Here is a 24,877-nt window from a genome sequence, read left to right on the forward strand (position 1 = left end):
TGAATGCAGCTTCTCTGGTCGACTGTTTAGCAACAGTACGGGGGTCGTTTGTGCGCCGGCTCACGGCGCTAGATGCGCTGAAACCTTTTACGCATGCGCGGAGCGAGCTTTGTCGACCAATCACAGCACTCGATGGCACGTATGCGGCTCCAGGCATCGTTAAATGTTGAACTTGCTTTGTCAGTGCACTACCTATATCATAAGTCGATTTTTGACCAGGTTATTACTTCTAACATGGATCCGTGGCTGAAGTCAGGATCATTGAAGAAGAGTGCGGTTTCTCCATTGCCTTCACAACGAGGGAAGTTTCCAATTGAAATGAATGTGGAGGGAGGACGACCAAAGGAAGAACAATCACAAGAAGTTCCACAGACTATAGATACTTCGGGGGGGGGGGGGGGGGGGGGTCATTGGGAGCATGGCACTTGGATGAAGAAGCTTTCAGTTCCCATGGGTTTCGCTCTGAAATTTAAAGTTACTGTGCTCTTGAATGACTAGGGGTCCGCCAAGGATTTTCGACTGTAGAAGGGGTCCGCTAGCTGAAAATGTTGGGAAGCCCTGATCTAAATCATTCTTTACAAAGTCACACCTGCTGTTACTCATACACATGTATTTCAGGAGCAGCCAACAAAATCGGTGCTACGGTACTCCTTTTGTCACACTGTATTTACTGAATCTATGTCTAGTGAAACTAGAAGTTACAGTTATTACACTGAAAGTACATAATCAGATCTGAACTCAAGTCAGAATGGCATCCCCTAGTCCGAGTCGCCGTCGTCGTCGTCGTCGTCTCCGGCGTCGTTGTCTGACGCTACGTTAGTCCGCGATGAGGCAGGGGTCGCCCTTTTACCTCCACTCTTCTTGCTTGTGAGGGCAGGCCTACTAACTTTTATGATGGGAATCAAACGCTCACTCCCTCGCCCGAGTCGGTCCGTCTGCTGCAAAATTTCTGTGTTTGAGCGCCATTATACTGCGCTTCTCCACATTGTAAGACGTATATATTTCTATTGTCTACTGTCAAATCTACTAGATACTAGAAGGTATACTAGAAGGTATCAGATAGATTATATAATGGTAAGACAGAGATTTAGGAACCAGATTTTAAATTGTAGGACCTTTCCAGGGGCAGATGTGGACTCTGACCACAATCTATTGGTTATGAACTGTAGATTAAACCTCAAGAAACCGCAAAAAGGTGGGAATTAAAGGAGATGGGACCTGGATAAACTGAAAGAACCAGAGGTTGTACAGAGTTTCAGGGGGAGCATAAGGCAACAATTGACAGGAATGGGGGAGAGAAATACAGTAGAAGAGGAATGGGTAGCTCTGATGGATGAAGTAGTGAAGGCAGCAGAGGATCAAGTAGGTAAAAAGACGAGGGCTAGTATAAATAATTGGGTAACAGAAGAAATATTGAATTTAATTGATGAAAGGAGACAATATAAAAAAGGAATTAAATGAAGCAGGCAAAAAGGAATACAAACGTCTCAAAAATGAGATCGACAGGAAGTGCAAAATGGCTAACCAGGGATGGCTAGAGGACAAATGAAAGGATGTAGAGGCTTATCTCACTAGGGGTAAGATAGATACTGCCTACAGGAAAATTAGAGAGACCTATGGAGAAAAGAGAGCCACTTGTATGAATATCAAGAGCTCAGATGGAAACCCAGTTCTAAGCAAAGAAGGGAAAGCAGAAAGGTGGAAGGAGTATATAGAGGGTCTATACAAGGGCGATGTACTTGAGGACAATATCATGGAAATGGATGAGGATGCAGATGAAGATGAAAGGGGAGATACGATACTGCGTGAAGAGTTTGACAGAGCACTGAAAGACCTGAGTCGAAACAAGGCCCCGGGAGTGGACAACATTCCATTAGAACTACTGACGGCCTTGGGAGAGCCAGTCCTGACAAAATTCTACCATCTGGTGAGCAAGATGTATGAGACAGGCGAAATACCCTCAGACTTCAAGGAGAATACAACAATACCAATCCCAAAGAAAGCAGGTGTTGACAGATGTGAAAAGTACCAAACTATCAGTTTAATAAGTCACAGCTGCAAAATACTAACGCGGATTCTTTAAAGACGAATGGAAAAACTGGTAGAAGCCGACCTCGGCGAAGATCAGTTTGGATTCCGCAGAAATACTGGAACACGTGAGGCAATACTGACCCCTACGACATATCTTAAAAAATACATTGAGGAAAAGCAAACCTATATTTCTAGCATTTGTAGACTTAGAGAAAGCTTTTGACAATGTTGACTGGAATACTCTCTTTCAAATTCTAAAGGTAGCAGGGGTAAAATACAGGGAGCGAAAGGCTATTTACGATTTGTACAGAAACCAGATGTCAGTTATAAGAGTCGAGGGGCATGAAAGGGAAGCAGCGGTTGGGAAGGGAGTAAGACAGGGTTGTAGCCTCTCCTCAACGTTATTCAATCTGTCTATTGAGCAAGCAGTAAAGGAAACAAAAGAAAAATTCAGAGTAGGTAGAGAAGAAATAAAAACTTTGAGGTTCGCCGATGACATTGTAATTCTGTCAGAGACAGCAAAGGACTTGGAAGAGCAGTTGAACGGAATGGACAGTGTCTTGAAAGGAGGATATAAGACGAACATCAACGAAAGCAAAACAAGGATAATGGAATGTAGTCGAATTAAGTCGGGTCATGCTGAGGAAATTAGATTAGGAAATAAGACACTTGAAGTAGCCAAGTAGTTTTGCTATTTGGGGAGCAAAATAAATGATGATGGTCAAAGTAGAGTGGATATAAAATGTAGAGTGGCAATGGCAAGGAAAGCGTTTCTGAAGAAGAGAAATTTGTTAATATCGAGTATAGATTTAAGTGTCAGGAAGTCGTTTCTGAAAGTATTTGTATGGAGTGTAGCCATGTATGGAAGTGAAACAGGGACGATACATAGTTTGGACAAGAAGAGAATAGAAGCTTTCGAAATGTGGTGCTACACAGGAATGCTGAAGATTTGATGGGTAGATCACATAACTAATGAGGTATTGAACAGAATTGGGGAGAAGAGGAGTTTGTGGCACAACTTGACAAGAAGAAGGGACCGGTTGGTAGGACATGTTCTGAGGCATCAAGGGATCACAAATTTAGCATTGGAGGGCAGCGTGGAGGGTAAAATTCGTAGATGGAGACCAAGAGATGAATACACTAAGCAGATTCAGAAGGATGTAGGTTGCAGTAGGTACTGGGAGATGAAGAAGCTAGCACAGGATAGAGTAGCGTGGAGAGCTGCATCAAACCAGTCTCAGGACTGAAGACAACAACAACAACATTGCCAAATCACAATTTATGAAAGATGTTTGTATTTTATTAATAGGATTAAGTAGGAATAATTAATATTTGTCATGTTGGAAATAATTGTGGTAGCAGGGAATCTCTGCACCAAAGTATTGTTGATATAACTTTAGAAAGGGCGGGAGAAACCGCGTATGGATACATTTTAAGAAAAGAGCGGGAAAGACCGCGCATTGATACATTTTGTAATGGTAGCAGGGATTGTCTGCACCAGAAAGCATTGCTGGCAGCAGAGACCGCACTTTAGCGTTCGTAGGAAGTCAGTAGTAAGCGAGAAGTGAGGCGAGTCGGTAGCAGGCCTGAAGCGAGTTGTTGAGAGGAGCGGTGTGCCTGCCAGCCACCAGCTATGATTTACAAGAGATTATAAACGGATGTACAGAGACATCAGCTAACTATTATAATAAGAGGAACTAATACTATTGAATTAATTTTTTGAGAAACTCAAGACTACTGAAGGTATGTTTGCGCATTGCTAGTTGTAAGATTATTTTAAAAAGTAAGTCCCATTTCAACGTTTGTAAAATCATTTCATTCAGAATATAATTAACTTTTGCCAGTAATATTGCGTTTCTAATTATAATCCATCCCAAAAACCATCAACGTAAAACTTTGCAAAATTTTATTTTTGTCAAGAAAAAGTTTAATTATGAATTACGTAACTTAAGTCAAATTAATTAAAGAATAACGTCAGCTTTGCTATTAAAGAATAACGTCAGCTTTGCTCTTAAGGAATAACGTCAGCTTTGGTGATAAATACAGCCATTTATTATGAAAGCCCTCCAGCAGCTGATAGAGTATAGTAAAACAGAGTAAGTATATTCATGTCACAGTTCGATGTAGCAGTCAGATGGCGATCCAGTAACAGTAAAAAAGGTAAGGAACAGTTTTGGGTTATGGCAGATAACGACTGAGGGCCACGACGACGACACATTCTATGTTTCGTCGAAATAATAAGAAAATCACTTTTAATAAGCAGCAATTAAATTTGTATGCGAAGATAGAGAAGGAGAATAAATTTCAAAGGGGAGATTTCATTTGTTATTATTAAGTAAGAGATAGAAATCCTAAGGGAAGGTTACATAGGTTATTGTAAAAGGGAAGGTTATTATTAACAAAAGAGATATAAAGGAGACGGGAAGGTTTCAATATTTAATGTTAATTTTGTGCATAGCGAGACATACAATTGCTTCAAGTGAAGCAGCTATAAATGCAAACCAAATTATACAGGATATTCAGCTGCCCCTGCCGATGTCGTTTTATGCAACCCCCGATGTTATATCCGGCGTTCAAAAAACAAGCGCGAGATTATCATGTTCTCTCACTCGCTACGTGCAAACTGTTAGTCGTACAGAAAAAACGAACACGACCCTTTTGTAGAAAATTTAATGTAGCTTACGCGTGAAAACCTTTTCGCTAGAGGACGTTGTTTTCGAGTTATTCGAGAAAAATGTACAAAAGTGGCCTTCAAACGCGCCTCTACTCCAACACTCAGCCCCAATCGGTCAGGATTTTTAATATGTTGTTCTTGACACTCCCTCCTACCGCTGCACAGATGTTTGTGACTGCACGAATTATTTCCCATATTCGAGTTTTTTTGGTCTTCACTGACTAACTTTATTATGCCGCCGGCGCACTGGCTTTACAGGTTGGAAAGTTGGTGTATGTGTAAATTTTACCCGACAGTTATGTGAATTTTAACAGCATTAAATAAATAAGTCGTTGTATTCATTAGGCCTTCTGGCTACGAAACTACTGTGGTTGTAAGGGTTAAGCTTGGATCAAATTGTCAACGCCATTAGTTTCAGTGTTTACAGTAGCCGTTTTCCTTGCATTACCCCTGAGGGTATGTTTAAATAAATAACATTAACGAAATAGTCGACTATGCTGGCGCCGTAACAGCCCAATCAACAGAGACGAAATATTCGAATATGTGGAATAGTTCGTGAATTCGGGAATTTTTGTACAGTGGTAGGAGGGACTGCCACGAGAAACATACTGGAAATCCTGACTGGTGAGGGTTGAGTGTGTGGGTGGAGATGCGTTTGAAGACAACTTTTGTACGTTTCTTTAATGAATAACTCGAAAACCGTGGCCTCCAGCGAAACCGAATCCTGGTGGAAAATTTAATTACATTAAATTTCCTATGAAAAAGGTCTTAATTTTTTTCTGTAAGACTAATAGTTTGCATGAAGCGAGCGAGTCACTATGAAAATCTCGCGCATGGCCAGATTATTAACATGGTGGGTTGCGTAAATGACATTGGCAAGGTCAGTTGAATCACCGTGCACGAGGGTTGGAACATTAATAATGGCAACTATTTATTTACAGCTCGTACAAAATAGATACGTGTTTCAAAGTTGTACAGACCTTCAAAGTAGTCACCAGCATTGTGTATAACCTGTTGTCAGCCATATGGAAGTCGTAGGATACTCTTAGCAGTGCCAGTTGTGTTGACAGTGGGAGCGGCGCGGTGTATTCCCCGACGAATTTGTAGCAGTTCTAAAGCGAATGCCGTGAAGTGTTTCCTTCAGTTTAGAAATCGAGTTGAACTCACGAGGGCTTAAGTCAGGGGACTGCAGTAGGTGGTATAGCACTTAGCAGCCGCATCAGTCAAACAAATCAGTAACAGCTTCCACTGTACGTTTTTGAGCATTGTCCTGCAAAATGATGGTCAGGTCCCGCAGGAAGTGTCATCACTTCTGTCTCTATACTGTTAATTTTTGAAACACAACCTACGACCAGCTTAGAGACAGAAGTGATGACATTTTCTGCAGAACCTGATCATCATTTTGCAGGACAATACTCAAGCACGTACAGTGCAAGCTGTTACTGATTTGTTTGACTGATGGGGCTGCTAAGTGCTATACCACCTACTGCACTCCCCTGACTTAAGCCCTCGTGAGTTTAAATCGATTTCTAAACTGAAGCAAACACTTCACGGCATTTCGCGTCAGAACTGCTACAAATCCGTCGGGCAACAGACCAACAGACCGCGCCGCTCGAACTGTCAACACAACTGGCACTGAGCAGAGTATCCTACGACTTCCACGTCGATGGCAATATACAATGCTGGTGACTACTCTGAAGGTCAGTAAAGCTTTGAAAAACGTATCTATTTTGTACGAGCTGTAAATAAATAGTTGCCACTATTAAAGTTTCAACCCTTGTATTAACACCTACAAATACAAGTTTGGAGACGGCATGACCAGCAAATTAGTGAATTTTACTGTTGTGTGTACAGAGTGTATTAGGCTCTGACCCTTGAACTAACAAGCTATGCTTTCCCTTCCACACCAGACTAGTTTTTGACAAGTGAGTATTCCCTTTTCTCTTCCATGAAAACTGCGAGATTCATGCTGGCCAAACGATACTATGCGAGACAACTAGACGTAGAGTCTTCATACAATTCCTTTCAGACAGAAGAGTATATTTCTGCTGTTGGTCTTTGCTGTACTCGTAACTTGGACAAGTTTGGAGACGCCATGACAAGGAAGAATATGAATTTTATTGATGCGAGTGAAATTTATTTCTTCCTTCTCTTCTGACAAGGCGGAAATGCAAGAACATCGAATATTGCAGAACATATTAGTATTACATTCATAAGAAAGACCCAGTATATGGTGAAAACGCTAAGCCGAAAAAAAAACAGCATACAGCAGAGCGCCAACCTGCTTTCTTCGTCTCCATAAATCACGTTTTTCTTCAGTATGCTACGCAACGACGTGTATTTTTCCTCTTTTGTGTCGTTTATCACAGTATCTCTTGAAGACATATCTTCGCTAAGTCGTTAACAGACATTTAGTTATAAGGGTGGCGTGTTTGTGATAAAACCTCGATGTGCTGTTACCTTGAAGCAGCATACTGCTATAGCCCGATCCACGAACGACGCCGGTTCGCACAGCTCGAGACACGGATGTGGATTGCATTGTTGCCGGTTCCAAGCGACGGTTGCAGTAAGTGCACACACGTGCTCTGCGCTTGAGAAAAGCGTATATACTGCAAGTTATATCTCTGGTTTTCTTGTGCAGAATTTTTCGCATACCATCAACATCAGCTGTGACAGCTCCCAGCAAATGGAATAAAAGTTCACTAAATAATTCGCTACGATCACGTTTAATGCTCGCAATGGCTACGATATCCACATCGTAGGGCTGAGAGGACTACGCTCATAGATTGTCGGACACCGCGTGTCGCAGATGCGCAGAACAAGCCTAAACTCGAACGCCAACATTCGTGGCTGCAGTTATAGACGTTAGGGTCTTGGGGGTACAGCATACTGTCATGAGACGCAAGTAAATATCGCGTCTCCAAAATTATCGAAGTACGAATACAGCTAAGATCATCAGCGGAAATATACTCCTCTTCGTGAGAGGAATACATCAGGACCCAAAGTCTATTTGAAAGACATTCTTGTGGTCCTTTGTAACTGCGAGAGACGGCTTGGTGGACCGAGTGTAGTCGTTGGCTTACAGATGGCAGTATGTGACTTGCAATTTAAATCGGGTCAAGAGGAAAGTTCGATACGAGTAGTCGGCTTTTGCCAGTGACGTAATGTTAGTGGCTGCTGACACCTCACCTTTTGGCGCATATATTCACAGTTCTGTTGTTAGGTGGCGAAGCCAAAGAATTTGAAAGCAAAAAAAAAAAAAAAAACTAGTTGCGGTGACAGACTGATTTGTAGCTTAGCCCGAGGTACAGGATAGGTTGGAATGTAACAGTCTGGTTGCGAGTCGGTGAAGCCAACGAATGTGATGCTAAAAAATCTTGGTTATGGTTACAGATTGAACTGTAGCTTAGCCCATTTGAAAAATCGCAAATAACATCACGTTATAGTCGACATGTTGTTTGTCGCGTTTCGCGCACGTTTCCTATGTCACCGGTCAATGCCGACGACCCGTGTCGCACGTTTCTCTTTATCCTTTAAATCATGTTGATGATTTATGTTGATAAAAGACAACGTGTGAAAAGAATACCCAGCGGCACAAAGAATAATGTTATGCTGGACGTGAATCGTTGAGAAAGGAAAAGTTAAAAAACACATACAGATTTTTAGCTGACTGTTAATGTGCGCCGAAGGATTAAAGTAAAAATGTTAGGTTCGTCTCGGTATTTCTCGTGTAATGAATGAAAGGAGATGTGAATATTCTTACTGATTACATCTTTAAGAAAAATATAAATGCAGTTATTTAATAGTATTGCTTTTTCAAATAAAACATAATCCTGTTTTGTAATCTTGGCCTGTTATCAGACTCAACTGTAGGGAAAGCTGAGTAGGAAAACGCCTATGGAATTTATTTTCTATAATGATTTCCTAGATTCATTTACATACATGTATAGCACCCGTATTACAGACAGAAATTAAATCAGGTAATGATAAAATTCACATCGTGGCAGTGGTCGGCAATTCCCTCTTGCAGAAGTGGCGTTCATCGACTTTATTAACAAATATATAAAAGAATCAAGACCTTTCCCACATTGCTCACTGATGGTACGAAAAATATTTAACTGCCGTAAAATTATCTCACTAGCGATGTATTTCTTTTCTCGTTGCTGGTTAAAGCCGCTTACAAAAAAATAACTAAAGCAGTGATTGTATCTTCCTCTGACCTGGAGCCGAGCAGCAAATATGAATATACAGACTGTGGTCCCGCGGTGCAGGGTGAGTAAAAAAGGATTTTACAAACTTGAAATGATGTACAAATTTATTGACATAACTAACAGAATCGGTAGATGTGTCATATTGTACCAAACAACCTCAAGTTTGATACATGTAGTGCATCAGTAACCCGTTCAGCTATCAGGAGCGCAAGCGCACACAACTGTTAAAATGGCTTTCACTTGTGCGGAGCGAATTCGCTGTGTGATCTGGTTTCATAAAACAAATTCTGCAACTATTCGGCGCTAATTTCTAACCGACTAAGCTAAAGTACCTCCAAGCAGGCCTACAATTCACTTTTGGCACAATAACTTTATGAATTGTTCACGGCGACTTAAAAAATCACCAGGTAGCCTATGTGTTGATGATTACGTCGAGAAAGTTAGGGAGAGCCTTGCCTGCAGTCCACAAAAATCAACGCGACGTGTGTCTCATGGGACTGGCATTCCACAAAAGACTGTTTAATGAGTACTGCGTAGAAGTTTACACTTGAAACCATACTGATTCACAATGGCACAGCACAATAGTGATGCAGATAAGGCTGCTCGTGGGGTATTCTGTGTAGAAATGTTGCTTCGGATAGAGGGCGATGACACATCCCCGAACACAGTAATCGTCAGCGTTGAGTCAATATTTCATATCAGTGGAATGGTGACTACTTACAAATGCAGTAGAATATGGAGCAGCGAAAATCCACATACCACCTTGGTACACGTTCTTGATAACCCCAAAGTTATGTGTTTTGTGTCCTTAACAAATTGGAGTGTGTGGCCTTTTCTTCTTCGTGGCTACATATATCGTGTACGTGCCTGAAAACTTTCTGATTCTGCATATCGATGAGAATGACCGAGATGAGATGGTTTACTACCAACAAGACGGTGTACCACCTCATTTCTTCACAGTAGTTCGAGGTTCCCTCGATAATCGCTTTCCAGAGCAATGGATTGGCCATGAAGGGCCAATCACATATCCACCTCACTCCCCAGACTTTCTTTCTCTGGGGTTTCAATACAGACCGTGTGTATGTTCCTCCCCTATCAAACAATTTAGACCACCTGATAAATCGAATCTACGCTATCGTTGCACAAGCTACTCCCGATATGGTGCGACGGTGCGGGGAGAAATTGATTACTGCTGGGATATTTGCCACATCACAAATGGTAGTTTTACTTGACGCTTTTGTTTATGACTTGAGGATGTTTGCAACAACATGACATATAACGATTCTCAATAAATTTTTACACCATTCCAAAGTTTTTATGTACTTTTCGACACAACCTTTATATTTAAATGGTATTCTTCCAGTGAAATCCAAGATACGACAAGTCTTAGGATAGTAAATCGACACTGCTGTTTGTGACTACTCCATCGGGAAATCGTGACCAGGTGGCTTCATGAGACGTAAATGTTTTGGACAGGGCAGAAGTCGAACATCGTCTGCATCATGTTATATCAGGACAGCAGGATAAAGAGATAGTCTTCCATTATATTTTTAGAAGCTGACATCATTGAACTTCAAAGACAGGGCACAGCCACCGGCCTTAACACGTCAGAACTGTAGGGAATGCTGTCCATATTACCAGCTATACAAAGCAGAGGTGATCGTGTTGTGTGCCTAATGACACCCAGTACCATCCCGCAGCTTTTAATGTCAGAAGTTTGAACTTAGTACGAAAGCTAGAAAATATAAAAGTAGACATGCAAAGGATCAATCTAGATATACTGGGGATGAGTGAACTGCAACAGGAAGAAGATGTGCATTTCTGGTCTGACGAATATGGGGTAATATCGACTGCATCAGGAAATGATATAACAGGAGTAGGATTCGTTATGAATAGGAAAGTATGGCAGAGAGTGAGCTACTATGAAGAGTTCAGTGGTAGGGTTGTTCTCATCAGATTCCAAGGCAAACCCACGCCGACCACGATAGTTCAGCGTCGCAAACTGAAGATGAAGAGATAGAGGAAAGTATATGGGATACTGAACGGGTAACTTGATATGTCAAGGGAGATGAAAATCTAGTCAGTATGGGGGATTGGAATGTGGTTATAGAGTTACAGGAGTATATGGGCTTGGAAATAGGAATGAGAGAGAACAGAAACAAATTGCGTTCTGCAATAAATTTCAGATGGTAATAGCGAATACTCGGTTCAAGAACCACAAGAGGGGAAGGTATACATGAGAAAGACCTGGAGACACGGGAATATTCCAGCTGGATTACATCACAGTCAGACAGAGATTCCAAAATCAGACGAAGAATCAGTGTTGAAGGAAGTACGATACTGAAGTCTGTTGAGGATGTGGGTACTGCAGTAAGGGACACTACAGCAGGCAGTTCAGTTGAAGAGGAGTGGACGTCTCTAAAAAGGGCAATCACAGATGCTGAATAGTCACATCCACAAGGAATCCAACTGCAAAGAAACCTTGGGTAACAGAAGAAACATTTCAACTAATGAAAGAAAGAAGGAAGTGCCAAAACAAAGGAACACAGCAATACAAATCACTGGCAGCACGAAAAATGTGAAGAAACCGAGAAGGAAATGATTGTAAAGAAAACTGACTGAGCAAGTAGAAAAGTCAAAACAACTTTCACTGAATTTAAAAGCAAGGGCGGTAATATCAAGTGTGGAATGGGAATTCCACTGTTAAACGTAGAGGAGAGAGCAAATAGGTGGTTGGTTGATTGGTTTGGGGGAAGAGACCAAACAGCGAGGTCATCGGTCTCATCGGGTTAGGGAAGGACGGAGAAGGAAGTCGGCCGTGCCCTTTCAAAGGAACCATCCCGGCATTTGCCTGGAAGCAAATAGGTGGAAAGAGTACATTGAAGGCCTTGTCTGATGGCGTGATAGAAGCAGAAGATGGGTTCAAAATGGTTCAAATGGCTCTGAGCACTATGGGACTTAACTTCTGAGGTCATCAGCCCCCTAGAACTTAGAACTACGTAAACCTAACTAACCTAAGGACGTCACACACATCCATGCCCGAGGCAGTATTCGAACCTGCGGCCGTAGCGGTCGCGCGGTTCCAGACTGTAGCACCTAGAACCGCTCGGCCACCCCGGCCGGCCAGAAGATGGGGTCGATAGGGTAGAGACAGGGGATCCAGTTTAGAATCATAATTTAAAAGTGCTCTGGAAGACTTAAGATATAAAAATAAGCTGAAGGCAAAAATAACATGACACCAAAATTTCCAAAATCATTGGTGAAAGAGGTAACAAAATGACTATTCACTTTGGTGTGCAGAATGTATGAGACTGTCAGTGTACCATCAGACTATAGGCAAAAAATCATCCACACAATTTCGAAGAGTGTCCGCAGCTCGTGGTCGTGCGGTTCTCGCTTCCCGCGGGTTCCCGGTTTCGATTCCCGGCGGGGTCAGGGATTTTCTCTGCCTCGTGATGACTGGGTGTTGTGTGATGTCCTTAGGTTTGTTAGGTTTAAGTAGTTCTAAGTTCTAGGCGACTGATGACCATAGATGTTAAGTCCCATAGTGCTCAAAGCCATTTGAACCAATTTCGAAGAGAGCAAGTGCGAGAACAGCTTGTGCATCCAAGTTGCTGGTAAAAACAATGTCAGAAGATTGGAGAAGAAAATTGGGAATCTGTTATATGATGATAGTAGAACGCGCAATTTTGATATAAAATAGAATTGCAAATTCATTAAATTGATGAATAAAATACCCCCACCCTCAGATGACGCCACGTGTTTTCCTCTGACGGCCAGTGGATTCCGGACTTCTTCACCCCTCCCCCTTCGCCACCAACGCTATTGGGGGAATTTCAAATTTTTGGCGGGAATTTGGAATGTTGGCGGATATTTCGAATTTTGGCGGGAATTTCAAATTTTGGTGGGAATTTTTTTGTCCGAGGACTGTGCTGACATTCCACCCCGTCTTCACAACCGCGAATTAGCGCGAAATTAAAAATGGCAGTGCCCTTTCTGGGACTCGAACCTGGTCCTTCTGAATTGAAACCCTAAGGCCAGTCCACACCCTCCCTCCCCCCCCCCCCCCCGGCCCCCCGCCCCTCCATGAAACACTGAAACTGTACAGATGCAGGAGAAGAAGGTTAGGTTAGTGTACTTCCTTCCTTTTGGTGCGTAACAGAAGTATAGGCTTTTTTTTCTGGCAGGAAATATATTCAACTGATGAGATGCTGGTGTTGGACAGAGAGGAGTTTAGTAAGTGTTCTACCTGTAAGCATACAGCTGAGGATTGTATCTACCGCTATTTGACATCACAGTTTGCTACAGATGCCTGCTCGCCAAACATCTTGCAACTCAGGTAATCAAAGCCAATATACGCTACCTCAACTGATGCAAAATGCATCACTGTTCTAATTACACAATGAAATTCTCGCGAAAAAACCAGCACTCGTAATGAACGAGTCATAATGAGACTGCACGGGCGGCAGCAGTTGAACATGCGTTCTCCTCGATATACGATCGGAAATTGCCGAAATTGGAGACACTCTTTTCTCCCCTGATTCCTTCCCATCCCTCCCTCCCTCCTCCAACCTATCGGGGGACACATGGTTTTCCAATGGCCAGCTGCTATAGCTGTGCCCTGCTTTGCAGCTTACAGCCATCCCCCTGGCAGAGGAGTCTCGCGATCTCCTTGAGGCGACGGTCTAAAAATCAGCCCTTTGCCAACACAAAAGGAAAAGTTAGCAGCACCACCCCACTCTAATGGCCGTGCCCTGGTCGGAGCACAGCTGCCTAGAGCGACCACATACACACACACACACAATCACACACATACTGGATTATACCCACCACACACACACACACACACACACACACACACACACACACAATCACACACATACTGGACTATACCCACCACACACACACACACACACACACACACAATCACACACACACTGGGCTATACCCACCACACACACACACACACACACACACACACACACACACACACACAATCAGACACACACACATACTGGACTATACCCACACCTCCCCATGCGAGTGCCCACCGTTCTGAATGTGGAATCATTTAGCGTCAATGCACCTCCTATAATCGAGCCCCTGCTACAAAGGAAAACACTATTGCGATGATAATAAAAGTCCTCTTTCCATGAAAAATGCGCAGTCCATTTTCTTTTAGTTTTATGAGCAAAATCGGTATATTTTTTACGTTTGACTGCAGGATACAATTCGCATCTCATTATTTTGTGACATCCAACGAAGTGCACCGCCACCGATTACAAATGATCAGACTGCAGAGGCGTACACATGTTCACCCTGCGTAAAATTGGGATACGTCCATAGAACCATGTCAGGACATCTACAAACTGTAGACTTCGGGTATTTTTTATCCTAGTAAGAAGCTATTGGTTAGTTTACAGTGTGTCAACTGCACTTCCTGGAACATGAGTGTTTCCCCTCCCCGTACCAACAAAGTACGAACTTCTGACAACGTATTTTATAGATGAACAGTTAGCAAGTTACGCATTCGAACTACATCTGTACGCCGTTGACAGCTCTGCACATATACCTAGAGAGACTGTGCATTCGTATTACCAGTCAAGAAGACTCGATTTAAACTGCTTGTCCGTTATTTTCGACAGTGCTACAGCCCTGCAAGTAGCGGAAAACTCTTCACAAAACGATTCCGTAGGGGATGTAAGCACATTTAAATTCATCCTCCTAAAGAACATAACATCTCTGATGGAAGTTTTATTATCGATATTTCGTAATAGTATGGTCTAGATTCTCCAGCAATAACGACAAACCAGGGCCCCTGCTGCACCTATCACACCACATATTATAGTTTTAGAGGTCCACGATGACGGTACATAATCATCCCAGTTCTGCTATTTTGTGTGCTAGATGTCTGTTGGATGGAGGGAGACAGTCCTTCCTTAGTGTTATTCATATGTACAGTACAGAATGGCACATTAGTCGGAAGGTATAGATAGCACTGTACTCGAATGCACCCAGTCATTCACTATCATATATCGTACAGATGCAGTGCATCTGACCGATTTTCCATGTGTCTATCCGAGTGTCATGGATGGCTGCCATAAACCTCACTCAATCCTCTCTCTCGTGGATCGACCTTCGAACGCTATTCCGGACGTACTGGATTGTGGATTACCCTCTAGACACTGTGCTGGGTATAATGCGCAATGTATCCAGCGGGGTGAATGGGTCTGGTTTGTTGGAGCAATCCAACACACGCACGGATGATGATGGTATTGATGTTTGGTTCGTGGGGCGCTCAACTGTGCTGTCATCAGCGCCCTTACAAAGTCCCAGTTTTTACACAGTCCAGTTTTTGCACAGTTCAATCTAGTGAGTGTCACGAATGAACACGCAAGGTCATAGATATACATACGAGGGCTATTCCGAAAGTAAGGAACGACAGGTAGCGAAATGGAAACCACAGTGAAAATCAAAACTGTTTCATTTGCAACAGTTAGTTACAACTTCCAGGTACTTATCTCCATAGTCGCCGATCCGACTTAGACGTTTGTCGTAGCGTTGTACCAACTTTCCAATACCCTCGTTATAGAAGGCAGCCGCCAGTGCTTTCCACCAATTCTCTACGCTGGCCTACAGCTCGTTGTCTGTGCCAAAATGTTGTCTTCATAGCCAGTGGTTCATTTGAGCAGAGTCCGCCCCTGGTAGCTGAGTGGTCAGCGCGACGGAATGTCATGCCTAACGGCCCGGGTTCGATTCCAGGCTGGGTCGGAGATTTTCTCCGCTCAGGGACTGGGTGTTGTGTAGTCCTTATCATCATCATTTCATCCCCATCGACACGCAAGTCGCCGAAATGGCGTCAACTCGAAAGATTTGCACCAGGCGAACGGTCTACCCGACGATAGGACCTGGCCACACGGCATTTCCATTTCCATGTGAGCAGAGATGAAACTCAGAGGGAGACAATTACGGGCTGTATTGTGAGTAATCAAACATTTCCAATTAAAAACGATGCAAGAACATTTTCATTGCCTCTGCAGAATGCGGCTGAGAACTGTCTTGAAGAAGAAAACGCACGACACTTATGTAATGTTGGCTGCATAGCAAATTTCTCAACAGGCCCCCGTACTTGGCTGGAGACACTATTGTTCTAGGTATCTTTATGTGCTCCCTGTGTGCTCAGAACTAAAAAGAAGGGCGTAATGCGATCGACGGGCATACTAGAGACACTGCCCAACACACATGTGCAAAACATAATCGGATTTTCGCTGTGGTTTCCATTTCGCGACTTTCCGAATAACCCTCGTAGAATACAGCAAATGAATTGCACCTGTAGAATATTTGGTTGTGAGTGACTGGGCGCATTTGAGTACAGTAATATACTATCCGACTCTTCTGTACCGTACATAAGAATAATACTCACGAAGGTCTGTTTCCCTCCATCCAACGGACGTCTAGCACATAAAACAGCAGGATTGGTATGATTATGTGCCATCATTGTGGATTTATAAGAGTATAAGAGGAGGTCTGATAGGCACAACAGGATGCCGTGGTTTTTCGTTATTACTGGAGAATCTAGACAATACTGTTACGAAATACCGGCAATATGACTTTCATCAAAGATGTTATGCTCTTCAGTTGGATTAATTTAAATGTGCCTACATCCCCTACAGAACTGTTTTGAGAAGAGTTTTTCGCTACTTGCAGGGCTGCAGCACAGTCTAAAATAACGTACAAGTAGTTTAAATCGAGACTTTCCGATTGGTAATATACATGCAGAGTGTCTATATGTATGTGTGTAGAGTTGTCAGCGGGGGACAGTTGCGGTTCGGATGCACAACTTGCTAACTGTTCATCTACGAAATATGTTGTCAGGGGAGAGCACTCTGTAGGTACGGACAAGGAAAACTCTCACATTCCAGGATGCTAAGTGGAGTCGACACACTGTCAACTAACGAATAACATATTACTATGATTTAAAAAAAAAACAGAAGTCTACAGTTTGTAGATGTCCTGACGTGGTCGTGGGGACGTATCAGAGTTGGAAGGTGTAAGAAAAGGTAGCAAAACTCATCTGGAAAGCAATAAGGGCATATACTTAAGAGAAAAGAATATCAAAGCAGCAACAGAAATCAACTCTGTACACATGCCAGCTCCCTGTTGCAGATCCCTGCACAGTAGAGTGGAAGTCAGATGAACGTGTAGAACTACGCCAGACACTGAGTTTCCATCAAGTGCATCGCTGCCTGAGTCTGCAGACAAGCTCTCTGATGTGCCGTAGCAGTACACCGCTTTGTTTCCAGACGTCGAGTTTCCGATCTGCACCTCACATTGAGTCTCATTTAGATACGAGGCGAGTTTTACTATAATTTTCATGATCTTCCTATCCAAAATGCATGCATATGGATCATCGCGAAGAGGGGAAGTCGTTGGATTTTTTAGTAGGCTGGTGTATAGGACATGCAAATATCCTCATATAAAATCAAACAATGCAGGGGTATGCCAGTAATATGACTGTATACATATAGAAAAGTATCAAATAACTAGAAAAGTGACATAAAATCGGTAAAAATCAAGAAAAACCTGGTATAATTAAGGAAAACCTGGTATAATTACATAAATTGATGGGAAATACGTAAAATTGAGGGAAATACGACGAAATGTGCAAAATCGGCAAAAAACTTGCAAAATTACGTAAATTGATTGAGAATACATAAAATCAGAGAAACAGTAGCATGAAATGCGAGGAATTGAGGTGGGTTGGGTGTACCCGAACACTCAGGATCGAGAAAAGCTTAAAATTTATGCTCTGGCCGCATTCAGTTTTAACCCTCCCCCTTCCCATACGTGAGTTTTCGTAACACTTTCTTCAGCGAAGGTGACATTAAGTATTATACAGAGGCGCTATATTAAAGCAGGAAAAACATATGTATCCCAATCCATAACTGTGTTCTCACATGTGCAGTCGAATATAGATATTACCGAATTACGATTGATTTTCACAATAAATGTTATCCCGTAAGTAGTAAGGAGAAGAATCAACGTGTTTACTAAATTCAAGCCATTCCCTAGAGCGTTCTGTAGGAGAGTCGGCGTTGTGAGGGTAGTCTACTCGAGAGACATGGTGTTAGGACGGAATTGCTATATTATCCTGCACACGAGCAAAACTACCTAACATCAGATCAGGACTTCTGTGTGCAAGAGGACTGCTACTAGAGCTGTGGTGATGCTACTGTAAACAGAAATAAGACTTTTACATCTCCTATGGCTATTCATTGTGTTGCTTACTCCCTTTTAAGTAGTTACTGCTTCTTTGTGTGTATTTTCGTGCAGCAGGGAGTGGGTGGTACCTCAATGTATCAGCTATCGAAAATATTCATGTCAGTTTTTCCTCGCTCTGTTTCCTAGTGGGACACAGAGCTTCCACCAAAACCGATACTGTTACTACTAATGATAAGTACGACTGACGTACAAAGTGTTATTGAGGGTATATACGTTTCTGACTTTAGATTAGGCATAAATCCATTGATTTCCTAAGAGACAGAACAGCAGTCTCCTGACTTTGTTCTGGTTGGTTTGTAAGCAGCTCGAGCGGCGGACATACACTGATGATGCTTTTTGAGGACTCCAGAATAGTGTAGAAGGAAGCAGTCTTATCATTTTAAAGTTTGTCACAATAGTTATTTGGGTAGGAAACTTGTGGGATAGTTGTACATCTGATGTTGGACAAATATATTCTGCATCAGAGTATTCAGAGTGTTACATTACCATGACTAGTACTAGGTAACCATATGGTTTTAACAATACTACATTTTTAGGCGCAGAACCACATAACCATAGGAGTGGGTGTTTATGTTCTATATGTGTATAATGTGTCTTCTTTCGGACATATAGGAAGGAACAGACACCATGATGGATTGAGAGAGCCGTGAAGAATGAAATTTCATTGAATTACAAACATCATCTGTGTACAGGACGTTGATAGAAATTAATTGGCAGAGTTGAAAATGTGTGCCCGACTGGGATTCGAACCTGGGATCTCGTACTCGCTAGTCTGGCGCTCTAACACTTTTTTTCCCTTCATTTTGTTCGTTGTTGATCGTTGTGTTTGGTCGTTGCGCAAGTCACGTAACATCCGTTGAAGTTCACTGTTGATCCTTTCACTCAGTTCTTTTATTACAGAGGCCAACCAGCTCTCTGACCGAACACTCTGAGCTACTGTCCCGGCTCCCTTAAGCCATCAAGGACACAGGAATTAGCATAGCTGCACGGGCTTACACCATGCACCGCCCCCCCCCCCCTCCCCACCCAGCAGACCCACATTCTCAACTTACTCCACACACTGTGAAAGTAGTGCTCCCTGCCCATTAATCATTAATCTCAATGCTCACAGCAAGGCCTATTCCCACATGAGTTCGAAAGTATGTGTGCATCCACACAGAAATAATCCTTGGCTTGTGATCGCCATAATTATATATTTGTGGTGTCTTTTCTTTCGGACATGTCCCAAGGAATAGACACCATGATGGATCATGACAGCCGTGTAGTATGAAATTTCATTGTTGTTGTTGTTGTTGTGGTGGTCTTCAGTCCTGAGACTGGTTTGATGCAGCTCTCCATGCTACTCTATCCTGTGCAAGCTTTTTCATCTCCCAGTACCTACTGCAACCTACATCCTTCTGAATCTGCTTAGTGCTTCATCTCTTGGTCTCCCTCTACGATTTTTACCCTCCACGCTGCCCTCCAATACTAAATTGGTGATCCCTTGATGCCTCAGAACATGTCCTACCAACCGATCCCTTCTTCTGGTCAAGTTGTGCCACAAACTTCTCTTCTCCCCAATCCTATTCAATACTTCCTCATTAGTTATGTGATCTACCCATCTAATCTTCAGCATTCTTCTGTAGCACCACATTTCGAAAGCTTCTATTCTCTTCTTGTCCAAACTATTTATCGTCCATGTTTCACTTCCATACATGGCTACACTCCATACGAATACTTTCAGAAATGACTTCCTGACACTTAAATCAATACTGGATGTTAACAAATTCCTCTTCTTCAGAAACGCTTTCCTTGCCATTGCCAGCCTACATTTTATATCCTCTCTACTTCGACCATCATCAGTTATTTTGCTCCCCAAATAGCAAAACTCCTTTACTACTTTAAGTGCCTCATTTCCTAATCTAATTCCCTCAGCATCACCCGACTTAATTAGACTACATTCCATTATCCTTGTTTTGCTTTTGTTGATGTTCATCTTATATCCTCCTTTCAAGACACTGTCCATTCCATTCAACTGCTCTTCCAAGTCCTTTGCCGTCTCTGACAGAATTACAATGTCATCGGCGAACCTCAAAGTTTTTATTTCTTCTCCATGAATTTTAATACCTACTCCGAATTTTTCTTTTGTTTCCTTTACTGCTTGCTCAATATACAGATTGAACAACATCGGGGAGAGGCTACAACCCTGTCTTACTCCCTTCCCAACCACTGCTTCCCTTTCATGTCCCTCGACTCTTATAACTGCCATCTGGTTTCTGTACAAATTGTAAATAGCCTTTCGCTCCCTGTATTATTCATAGAATTACAAAAATCAGCTGTATACAGGGCGTTCATAGAAATCAATGGAGAGATTTGAAAATGTGTGCCCAACTGGGATTCGAACCCAGGATCGCCTGCCTTCTACGCAGGCGCTCTAACCCTTTTTTTTAATCTCATTTTTTTCACTTTTGTTCGTAGCATCTGCTCGGGGCGGACGTCGTAAGACATCCGTTCAAGTTCGTTGTTCATCGATTAGCTCAGTTTTTTTTTTATTACAGAGGGCTGTTAACCCTCTGACTGAACACGCTGAGCTACCGTGCCGGCTACCCCTAAGCCAGTGAGGACACAGGAATGAGCATGGCTGTGCGGACTTACCCCAAGCATGCCCCCCCCCCCCCCCTAGCAGACACACATTTTCAACTTACTCCAAGTACTACGGAAGTAGTGCTCCCTGCCCAATAACCTCAATGCTTGTGTTGTGGCAAGGCCTATTCCCACATGAGTTAGAGCATATGTTTGCAGTGGTTAGAGCGGCCGTCCTGAAAGCAGCAGATCCCGGATTCGAATCATGATTGGTCAAACATTTTCAACTCTTCCCGTTGTTTTCTATCAACATCCCGCACACAGCTGATGTTTGTAATTCAATGAAATTTCATTCTTCACGGCTGTGGTGATACATCATGGTGTCTGTCCCTTGGGACATGTCCGAAAGAAAAGACACCATACATATATAATTATGGCGATCACAAGCCAAGGATCATTTCTGTGTGGATGCACACACAGGCTCGAACTCATGTTTTACTTCTACCAACCTGTGGATTTGGGAACTGCATAGTTTACCCCATGCGATTTCAGCTTTCTGTGAGAGCCTTGGATCGAAAAGTGTTAATGTCAGTCTAGCACCTGACACAGACCTCGAAGTCAAGTTAGAAAACAAAGGATGTGGCAGTGTACAAAGCTCTAGTCATACACTGCTTGATGTGTTACAGCCGAAAAAACAATGTATTAAACTGCTTATGAAGAAACAATGCAGGAACCCTCGCTTGTGATTAACAGAATTATAGCTCATTGTGGAACCTAGAAATGATAGTGCTTTTTCCCTACATGTGAGTAGATTGCGTGAAACAGGCTGTGATGATCAAAATGCTTGTAAAACTAGAATGCAAGAATCTGGTGTATGATAGAAACTTTACAGAGATGTCGTTATATGTGAGTTATGGATCAAAAATGTCAAATTTAACCAGGTAGATCATATTTGAATTTATCAGAAGAGAGAGACATGGTAAAATCTTATAGAAGGTTCAATTGCAAGTGGCGGCCGTTCTGCTTATGGAAATATGCGTGGGGGACGGTCTAGTGTGTGTGTGTTAGAACAGTGATACATTTTCCATCAGTTTTGGTAGCATGTATTGGCTTCAATTATCTGGGCTGCATGGTGATTGGCGAGCAGGCATCTGTAACAAACTCTGAAATCAAACAGCAATAGACACAGTCCTCAGCTATATGCTTATAGGTAATGCACTTATTAAACTCATCTCTGTCCAACACCAGCATCCCATCAGTTGAATATATTTCCTGCCAAAAAAAAAAAAATTAAGGATAATACCTTACACCCAAGCACTTTACCTGCCAACTCGTAGGTGAAGGCTACACTTTGAGTACGTTTGCTACTAGTTTCGAGTCGTATTGTGAATTTTTTCTCAGCAGGATAACACCAGATGTATGGCATCATAAATTTTTGAGGTGTACTGCGGCTATAGACTGTCCTTGTGTACCGCTGTGCATACAGTTGTGTAAATAGGCCCAATCACTGTGACTAATTACGTAAATAGGACCGATCTCTACTTCAGTTTTTCAACCAAAATAAATAAAATACGCTAACCTAACCTTTCTCTCCTGCATCTGGACAGTTTCCATATGTCGGAGGAAGATGTACCATGGTTCGAGCCCCATAAAGCGCACCACCATTATTACTTTCCAGCAAGTGCCCCGGGGGGGGGGGGGGGGGGGGGGGGGGGGGGGGGGGAGGACTGTGCTGACACAGTCCTGGGACACATAAATTCATTCCCAATGACTTTTGAAATTCCCGCCTACATTCGAAATTCCCACCAATAGGCCAGGTGGAGGAGGGGAAGGTGTTGGGGATGGGGGCGGGGACCCACATGTCAGCTCAGGAAAACACATGACGTCATCTGGGGGTGAGGGTGAGGGGTGGGGGTGGGGTGGGGTGTGGTTAGAAGGAAGTTAATGGATGAAGTTAATTAATTTGCATATCAATTTGATATCAAAATTGTGCCAGCGCTCTACCTTCCCACTATTGGTGATAATTTGGCTTTAGGAATGGTAAAGCTACCATTGGAATCAAGACTGAAGAAAAATCAAGATTGTTGAAAAGTTTTCATGATGTAGAAAATGTTTACAAGACTTTGAAATGGTGCAAGATGTTCGAAATTCTAAGGAAAATAGGAGTAATCTGAAAAAAGATGGGTAATATACAATATGTCCAAGAACCAAGAGGGGACAATGAGACTGGAAGACAAAGAAAGAAGAGCTCGGATTAAAAAGAGTAGAAGAAAAAATGGCAAATGACTCTAAGCAGTATGGGACTTAACATCTGAGGTCATCAGTCCCCTAGACTTAGAACTACTTAAACCTACTAACCTAAGGACATCACGCACATCCATGCCCGAGGCAGGATTCGAACCTCCGACCGTAGCAATAGCCCGGTTCCGGACTGAAGCGTCTAGAACCGCTCGGCCACAATGGCCGACCTGAGTGGAAGACAGTGATACATTCTTTCGCCCCTACTGTTCAATCTATACATCGAAGAAGCGATGGCGGCAAAAAAAGAATGTTTCAAGATTTTGAATAAAATTCAGGGTGAAACGAAATCAGTGATAAGATTCGCTTATGACATTGCTCTCCTCAGTAAAAGTGAAGAAGGATTACAGGATCTGTTGAATGGAAAGGACAGTCTAATGAAAAAAGAATGTGGATAGAGAGTAAACTAGAGACAGACAAGGTAAAAGAAAGTAGCTGAAATGAGAATAGCAAGAAACTTAATATCGAACTGGCGGTCACGAAGTAGTCAAGGATATGGACTTCTGCTACCTTGGAAAAAATAACACAAGACAGTCTCCTAATATAATGTCCAACCTCTTTTTGCCCAGCGTAGAGCCGCAACTCGACGGGGCATGGACTCAACATATCGTTGGAAGTCCCATGCAGAAATATTGAGCCATGCTGCCTCTATAGCTGTCCATAATTGCAAAAGTGTTGCCGGTGCAGGAATCTGTGCACAAATTGACCTCTCGATTATGTCCCCCGAGAGGATTCATGTCGGGCGACCTGGGTGGCCAAATGATTCACTCGAATTGTCCAGAATGTTCTTCTAACCAATCGTGAACAACTGTGGCCCGGACAGATGGCGCAATTTCACCACAAAAATCCTATCGTTGTTAGGGAACATGAAGTCCATGAATGGCTGAGAATGTTCTCGAAACAGCTGGACCAGAGGATCCAGTCCATTCCACGTAAACACAGCCCACACGATTATGGAGCTACCACCCATTTGCACACCGTCTTGTTGACAACTTGGGTGCATGACTTCGTGGAGTGTGCGCAACACACGAACCTTACCTTTAGCTCTTACCAACTAAAATCGGGACTCATCTACGATGTCATGGTTGTCCAGTCGTCTAAGGTCCAACTGATGTGGTTACAAGCCCAGGTTGGCGGTACAGGCGATGTCGTGCTGTTAGAAAGGCATTCATATCAGTCATCTGCTGCCATAGCTCATTAACACTAGATTTCGTCGCACTGTCCTGGTAGATACATTCGTTGTGCGTTCCACATTGATTACTGCGGCTATTTCACGCAGTGCTCCTTTTCAGTTAGCACTTAAAACTCTACGTAAACGCCGCTGCTCTCGATCGTTAAGTGAAGGCCGCCGGCGACTGCGTGGTGAGAGGCAATACCTGAAATTTTGTACTCTCAGCACATTCTTGACACTGTGGATCATGGAATATTGAATTCCCTAACGATTACCGAGATAGCATGTACAATACGGGCAACTTCAAGTATCATTCCACGTTCAAAATCTGTTAATTTCCTATCATTCCGCGTTCAAAGTCTGTTAATTCCCGTCTTGCGGCCATAATCACATCGGAAACCTTTTCACATGAATCACCCGGATACTACAGACAGCACCGCCAATGCAGTGTCCTTCCATACCTTGTGTACGCGATACTAACGCCATTTGTATATGTTCATATCTTATATTTTGTGACCTCAGTGCAATTTGATGTGGACTCTGACCACAATCTATTGGTTACGAACTGTAGATTAAAACTGAAGAAACTGCAAAAAGGTGGGAATTTAAGGAGATGGGATCTGGATCAGTTTGGATTCCGTAGAAATG

The 24,877-nt window shown here is 42.8% G+C and overlaps 1 protein-coding gene across 1 annotated transcript in view; it reads right to left on the reverse strand.

Moving 5' to 3' along the window:
* Positions 1-758: 758 nt before the first annotated feature.
* The window catches only part of LOC124712072 (alpha-crystallin B chain-like), a 54,802-nt gene continuing 30,683 nt past the window's right edge, over positions 759-24,877 (reverse strand). Inside the window, exon 3 of the mRNA XM_047242367.1 lies at positions 759-935. Coding sequence (XP_047098323.1) covers positions 759-935 — 177 coding nt within the window. The remainder of the gene's footprint in view (positions 936-24,877) is intronic.

Source organism: Schistocerca piceifrons, chromosome 8 (assembly GCF_021461385.2).
Source record: "Schistocerca piceifrons isolate TAMUIC-IGC-003096 chromosome 8, iqSchPice1.1, whole genome shotgun sequence".
In the NCBI taxonomy this organism is placed as follows: Eukaryota; Metazoa; Arthropoda; class Insecta; order Orthoptera; family Acrididae; genus Schistocerca; species Schistocerca piceifrons.